The 6,868-nt window shown below is 54.0% G+C and overlaps 3 protein-coding genes across 3 annotated transcripts in view; 2 read left to right on the top strand and 1 right to left on the bottom strand.

Annotated features, from left to right (window-relative positions):
* Positions 1 to 247: 247 nt before the first annotated feature.
* LOC133625372 (proline-rich protein 2-like) lies at positions 248 to 1,400 on the top strand. The gene is made up of 2 exons (XM_061995881.1): positions 248 to 726; positions 1,064 to 1,400. The coding sequence occupies exons 1-2, from the start codon at positions 248 to 250 to the stop codon at positions 1,398 to 1,400; spliced, it is 816 nt and encodes a 271-aa protein (XP_061851865.1).
* CRH (corticotropin releasing hormone) lies at positions 1,145 to 2,430 on the top strand. Its single transcript, XM_061995924.1, has 2 exons — positions 1,145 to 1,184; positions 1,661 to 2,430. Exon 2 carries the CDS (start codon positions 1,676 to 1,678, stop codon positions 2,192 to 2,194), a length of 519 nt encoding a protein of 172 aa, XP_061851908.1. The 5' UTR covers positions 1,145 to 1,184; positions 1,661 to 1,675; the 3' UTR covers positions 2,195 to 2,430.
* Positions 2,431 to 4,778: 2,348 nt separating this feature from the next.
* Positions 4,779 to 6,868, bottom strand: part of TRIM55 (tripartite motif containing 55) — a 38,367-nt gene continuing 36,277 nt past the window's right edge. Inside the window, exon 10 of the mRNA XM_010198116.2 lies at positions 4,779 to 4,898. Coding sequence (XP_010196418.1) covers positions 4,779 to 4,898 — 120 coding nt within the window. The remainder of the gene's footprint in view (positions 4,899 to 6,868) is intronic.

Below are 6,868 nucleotides of genomic sequence, written 5' to 3'. Positions count from 1 at the left end.
ATGAAGTGGAGAGCACTTCAGAGGGAGCTGAAGGTGGGATTGGGACCCCCTGGAGAGTAAGACCTTAACTGAGGAGGGGCAAACAGAAAAGCACATGGCTTATGGTTGCAGAGGTGGGGAAAATCAGTCAAGATGGGGAGTCAAGATGGAGTCAAGATGGGGAGCGGAGGGGAAAGGAAAAGAAAGAAGAGCAATCGCTGCCTCCACGCAGAAAGTGGGAAGACAATGGATAGAAGCAAGGGCCGCAATGAGGGAGCGGGAGCTGCTAGCACGGAGGCAGCCGCGGGCTGCGCAGGTGGCGGTGCCGGAGGTGTCAGAAGCAGAGCGGGGGGTACCGTTGCTCGGACTGCTCTCTCTGCGCCTTCAGATACTCCTACAGGGGCTTCGACGTCCGTCTCTCCCCCCCGTCCCGCCTCCCCCCCCCGTCCCCGGCGGCTTTCCGACCCCGAGGCACCCCGAGCAGGCCCTGCGACGGCTGCCCGCGCGGCCGCGGCTCCGTCCCTCCCCCGGCCCCAGCCTAGCGGGGAGAAGCGCTGCCCTTGCCCGGGGAGCAAAGGCGGGACCTCCGCAAAGCCCGTGCCCCGCGCTGCGTCGGGCGCGGTCCGGCCGTAGGCTCCCCGGTAGCAGCGGGACGAGGGAAGGAGGCCGCCGCGGAGAGCAGCCCTGGTCCCGGCCAGGTCCGGTCCCTCTCCGCGGACCAGCTCCCGAGTGGAAAGTTTCCCCAGAGTGACCTCTCATAGTACGCGGCTGCTGGGAAATCTCATTCAAGTATTTTTTGTCAATGGGATGTGTGTGGGGGGGGGCACTCAGCTTCCCGGCCCCCGGCCCGGCTGACGTCACCGCAGAGGCGATAAATATCTGTTGATATAATTGGACGTGAGATTTGGGGTTGCGATAGCGAAACTCGGCCCATCGCCGCTCCGACGGGCCCCCATGATTTATTCAGCAGTGGATCAGGGCACGCAATCGGGCTGTCAGGAGAGCGTCAGCTTATTAGGCAAGTTCTGCGTGATTCCAGGAGAGGGTCTAAGCTATAAAAATCCCGCGCCCCGGCTGTGATTAGGACCAAATCTGATCCCAAGTTCTCCAGGAGCCACCTCCGAGGAAGAGCGAGAGGAAGCGACGCCGGGCACCGCCGAGCCCCGCCGCCGCCGCCGCCGCCGCCGCCGCAGCCGCCGCCCCGGGTAGGTGTGGGGCTGTGCCCGGGCGCGGAGCGGAGCGCGCTGCGGGGGCTGCGGGGCGCCGCGGCACGCGGCCAGCTCCCCCGGGCGGGCAGCCGGCCGGGAGGCGCGGGGACACCGGGCGATCGCACCCCGCCGCTCCTGGGGACAGTCGCCCCGCCGCAGACACCCCACGGTCCGGAGTCGCGCACACGCGTGGACTCTCTCTGCGGGGGCTAAGCCCAGTTTGGTCCCCGGGAGCCGCTACCGGCGTAGCCCGGAGCAGCCTCACGGAGCTGTTCCGTGGCGGGCGGCCGCCTCGACGGCGGGGGCTGTCCGGGCAGGGGCTGAGCGCGGCCGGCCCGCGGGACGCGGAGGGGCGCGGAGCGGCCGCGTTTCAGCACCGGGACAGCGGCCGCGGGCGGTGGGGGACGCCCGGCCCTCCCCGCCCCCGCCGCCCGGCTGTGTAACCGTACCCCGTCCCCCATCTGCCCCCGCAGGTTTGGGCCCCGACCATGAAGATCCCGCTGCTGGTCTCCACGGGAATCCTGCTGGTCGCCCTCCTGCCCTGCCAGGAGTGCAGAGCTCTCAGCAAGAGCCCGGTAGCTGCCCACGGGGCTCTGCACCAGCCAGACTTCCTCCAGCAGCAGCAGCAGCAGCAAACTCTGCCCGTCCTGCTCCGCATGGGAGAAGAGTATTTCCTGCGTCTGGGCAACCTCAACAAGAGACCCGTTGGCTCTTTCTCCGCCTCCTCCAGCAGCACCAGACACCTACAGCCCGAAGCCCCCGCCAGCAACTTTTTCCGGGCGGCGGTGCACCAGCTGCAGCGGCTGCCCGAGCGCTCGCTGGAGAGCCCCGAGGAGGGCGAAGCCGAAGGTGAGGCAGTGGAGAGGGAGAAGCGATCCGAGGAGCCCCCAATTTCTCTGGATCTGACTTTCCACCTCCTGAGAGAAGTCTTGGAGATGGCCCGAGCCGAGCAGTTAGCGCAGCAAGCCCACAGCAACAGGAAACTGATGGAGATAATCGGGAAGTGAAGCGGCCCCTCCCCGCCTTGCCAAAGAGATTCCGCAGTTAGCACAAGAATAATTACAACGTCCGATGTACCATAGTGCTGCTCTGATGCCATCTCTTTATTTTTATATAGCTTTAAACCTAGAAGGGTGTACGCCGAACAGCCTCAGTCCCTTGACTAGCATGCACAACAGTGTACCAAGTGCAGAAACACGAGTGTCGTTCGTAACCTCCCCTACCTTTATTTATTTCTCCATTTCCCAGTTGTTCTAGTGCCATCGCTACGTAGGGATGTGTGAGCATTGGAAGAAATGGTGCCAAGAAGACATAACTTTTCTTCTGGGGGGCAGGGTGGTGGGAGGGGGAATCTCTGTAAGCTACTCTAAATCTACTTCTTTTTTTCCTGTAAACATTTTCACAATAAAACATCTTTTCAGCGCTCGGTCGATTTTGTTGTGTAAGAGAATGTTTAATATTTATATTTTTAATAAAAGCTGCAAAGTAACGATGGCTTGATAGACTTTCTTACCCGGGCGCCTGAGGGCTGCTACCTTTTCCTCAGCGCCTGCCCGGATGGGGGCGGAGGGGGACATCCACACCCTCAGGGAGCCCTAAATCATCCTCAGGGAGCCCTAAATCATCCCCAGGGGTGTTTTCCGCCCCGTCCTCCTCCCCGTCCTCGTACCGGTCCCCGCTGTCTCTCCCATCCGCCTGCCCCGACGTGCCGCCGGCTCCGGGCTGCGGCTGCCCCACGGCACCTGCTGCTCCCGGGGACGCGGCAGGAGGGCGGGCCGACGGCCGGTCGGTAGCCCCCCAGCCCTGTCGACTTCCACCTCGGCAGCACTCCGAGGGCGTCCCCGGCTCCTGCCGCTGCGCCCGGGGCCGGGCAGCCGCCTCCTGGCAGAGCGCAGCGAGGAGAAGCGGGTGAGGCGCTCACGCATCTCTCTCGCGGTTTCTGCCTACCTCTACTCATCTTCCCCGCACTCAAAAAGGGCAAGTTCCTCCCTGCTTCGGCTCCTCCCGTCCCGGCAGCCGTGCCCAAACTGGATCCCTCCCAGGGGCGCCGGGGAAGTGGCGAAGCACGTCCCCGGAGGAAATGGGGAAAGTCCTCCAGGATGAGCGGGAGAAAATCGGAAATCTCTGAGCCCAAACCAAATCCCAGGGAAAAACTGTTCTGGCAGCGAGCGATGGGAGTGGTGGCGTGGAGCAGTGCTTGCTCTGGGCTACGCGAGTCAAAGCTTTGCACGGAGCTGGCCTATGCAGCCCTCCAAAACTTCTGTCACGGGACTGTTTTCCAGGAGAAACAGCCCTGAGGAGAGGGAGTGGCCCGGGGCTGGGGCTGAGCCCTCACAGCCTGCTAACTTGGTGCTGCATTGTGCCTGCACTGACAGCTCACCAGCCTGGCTGGGGTGCAGAGCAGCCCCGTGGCCTGGCACAGTCCCCTGCCAGAAAGGTGTGTTTAGGGTACAGCTTGGGGCTCCTGGAAAGATTCATTATTAACTCCAGTGCTGAGCTTGACACCTGGTCTCCTGTGGCACCACGCACTCCGGCCAAATGCCAATCTCTCTGCAACACTGGCACCTTGTAGTCAGTGACAAAGCTTGCAGAGTGTTACCTTTAGTATAACTTGTAGAGCTTCTTTTGAGAAACAAATCTGATTTCATTAGACAAGTCAACATCTACCATGCCCACATAACAAGACATTTGGTGTTTGCCTTTTCTGTGGTGCATCACGGGGCCTTCAAATTAAACCTTGTCACCACATTCTGATTTCATGCAAGAACATGCTCCCTTTCCTACACATACAGATGACTGAGAAGACATAGACACAGATTACAGCTGGACAAACATGGGCAGCACTCCAGTGTCTGCCCCACATGCTCAGAGCTGTGTTCTCCATCCATGTGTGGGGGCTTGGCCATGCTTTCAGTGTGTGCATCTTCCTCCTCCCTGCCATTGGGCACCTTCCCTACATATTACCTGTTTATGTGAGTGTCATCTGTTGCGGCTTAGCAGGAAGAGCAAGTGCAAAGGAAGAAATGACAGCATCCCCTCCCCTCCCTCCGAAGGCAGAAGTACCATGGGGACTACAAGTGAGTGCAGAGAGGTGCTTAGACACAGTTCTGATGTGGGGCAGACAAGGGTGCAATAGTGTCACTGAAGTCACCAGCACTGATGAGCAGGGATGCAGGAGGGTACTGAGGAGAAACACTGTTTCGGCAAAGGATGTTACTAGAGACTGTCATACCAGCATTTTAGCTAACCTGGGTGAAGCATTTACACCTACAAGGGGACATGCTAAAAGGGAGTAACAAAACACTAGCGGTGCTCAGGCTACAACTGTAGTGATGCTATTTTCCCCTTGGAAACAAGAAGTTATTGGAAAACACTCTGACTACAATACAGTATTTTGCCCCATGCTCAGGGCTCTCAAGGGCCAGTAGATGTGGAGGCCAGCTGAGTTCCTGGGAACAAAACCTGCTCAGATGTCCCTTTCCAGACCAGTTTCTTTGTTGACAGTTTCTTTGTTGATTGCAGCCAGGCTGCCTGCGCTCGCTTGCAGTCCCTCCGAGGAGAAACACACCAGAAGCCAGCCGGAGTGAGTCATCATTCATTCAGCGAGTTCAGCCAGGAGAAGGAGAAGATATGACGAGCCGGCTCGTTACCCCTCTCATTGCTCACCGGAGTTTCCTCCACTTGTCCTTGAGGGGATGGTTCAGAAGAAGTCTGTAAAGGAAGGAAAGGTTAACAAATGGAAAAGGAAAACATGAATTGTATTAAAATCCTTAAGACTTCCCAACACAGAGAAAAACAGAATGAAGTGGGAAAGAGGGGAAAAGGCAGGGAGCATGAAAATTTGGGGAGGCTAGCCAGACTTCTAACGCCAGAGAAGTCAGACTTTTGCCACAGACATCAGCAGAGGAAGGATTGCGCAGGATGAGCGTGTTGCACCTGTGCAAAGGGCTTAGTCCTGGTGGGGACCTCTGGATTATTATTGCACCAAAGGTGGATAGTTGCCTGTTTAAAAATGATCCTGAGCCAGCTTGGCTTGTGTAGCTGGGCCTCCAGATTGATGTGGACCGAAGCCAAAAGTGATTGTCAGTGCATTGCCACTCAAAATGATACTTGTTCTGCTGTCGTGAAATCTGCCTTGTGTTTGTTTTTTGTTGGTTTTTTTTTCGTCTTTAGAGTCTTTTAAATTTTATTTCACTTCAATTTCACTTAGCCTGAGAACAGGAAATAAATAATACAGAGATATAAGCTTCTGCTTATATCCCAGGCCAAATTCTGCTTTTGTTTGCACAGCTATCCCGTGCGTACAGTAAAAAAGGGAAAAAATCTGGATATGATATGCTATAGCTGCTAAAAAGTATTGCTGTTCTTTAAATTAGCCAAACAGACCAGTACAATATGCAGAAATATTTTACTACTTCCAGTGTTTTCAGAGAATGAAGACTGGCTCTGTGATAGTATCAGAAATAGTATTAAAGATAAAATATATAAAAAGGGGTGATTTGGTAGCTAAGGGATACCTCATGTCATGATCACTAGGACCACAATTTAACTTGCAATATGCAGGATTTTTGTCCCTCTGTATTCCTAGGTATGCACATACATTATTGTACATTCTTAAAATAGTCATACTTCCAGCCTTCTCTGTGCAGGGTTTCACCTTACTTCAGGAACTTCAGCCTGATCTCAGGAGAACTGTTTGATGTCAAGCTATTACTCAAAATGAGACAGGGTAGTGTCCTATGAATTTTAACATCTCAGTCCTTTATAATATTGTCTTAAGATGGAAAGTTATCAAAGCAGTGATGCTAACAGACATATCCAGGAACAAACAGTAAAGCAGGGATGCTTGTGAGGAATTGAAGCAAGGATGGATGATTTTACTAAGCATTTTTGTAAGTGCTTAATGTTAAAGTGTACCACAGGAATTAGTAAGAGCTAATGGTATATTAAGTATAAATTGGCTGCTGGGCTTCATTCCAGTTACTACCTGTTTCAGTGCTATGTCACCAAGAAGACAGCATTGGAGGTATGGAAAAAAGTAGCTCCCTATTTTGTTATTTAGATCTAATTAGAGTTCTTCACTTGTTTTTTAGACCCAGATCCTCAGTTGCTCTAGATAGTCCTACTTGTTCCAGTAAAATACTAGCTGAGAATCTGCTTTAATGTTTGAAATACAGACTTGAATGAGTCTTTTGACTTAGATTACTATTTTCAAAGCAAAGCTCACTGCTCACTCACTGCTACTCTCGGCAAAATACAGGGCTCGGAAAGTATTTTTATGGACAAGGATCTTGCAGAAGAATGTTAACTTTTGCTTGCCAACTTTACCATGTACTTTAATGGGATCACAAAGAAAAATCTGGGAGAAACAGTTGCCTACTTGAATATAAAAGTCCACTTTCAGCAATGCTGGTGTGAGAGGGGTCGTCACCCCAGGCTTATGCAAAAGTATTGTAAGGAATCGGTCCTGTGGGGCCAACTCTTCAGCTCAAGAGGCACGTAGCTAATTGAATCTCAATTATGGAAGACCTGCCCCTCAGCCCTGGAAAGTGCTAGATGCAAACTTTCCAACCCAATTACAAAAGTCAGGTATCAGCAGTAAATACACGGCTAGACTTCCTGAGTCGTAAGAGAGCCTGTACTCTCTTAATCCTGGTAGATGTAGGAGCATCTGTAATGTT

Source organism: Colius striatus, chromosome 4 (assembly GCF_028858725.1).
Source record: "Colius striatus isolate bColStr4 chromosome 4, bColStr4.1.hap1, whole genome shotgun sequence".
NCBI lineage: Eukaryota > Metazoa > Chordata > Aves > Coliiformes > Coliidae > Colius > Colius striatus.
This window is presented reverse-complemented; position numbering and strand designations above follow the sequence as displayed.

Coding starts and splice junctions, on each gene's coding strand:
- LOC133625372 (XM_061995881.1), top strand. CDS start 248: ATGAGGGAGCGGGAGCTGCTAGCACGGAGGCAGCCGCGGGCTGCGCAG. Junction 727..1,063: donor GAGTGGAAAGTTTCCCCAGA/GTGACCTCTCAT, acceptor GGCTGTGATTAG/GACCAAATCTGATCCCAAGT.
- CRH (XM_061995924.1), top strand. CDS start 1,676: ATGAAGATCCCGCTGCTGGTCTCCACGGGAATCCTGCTGGTCGCCCTC.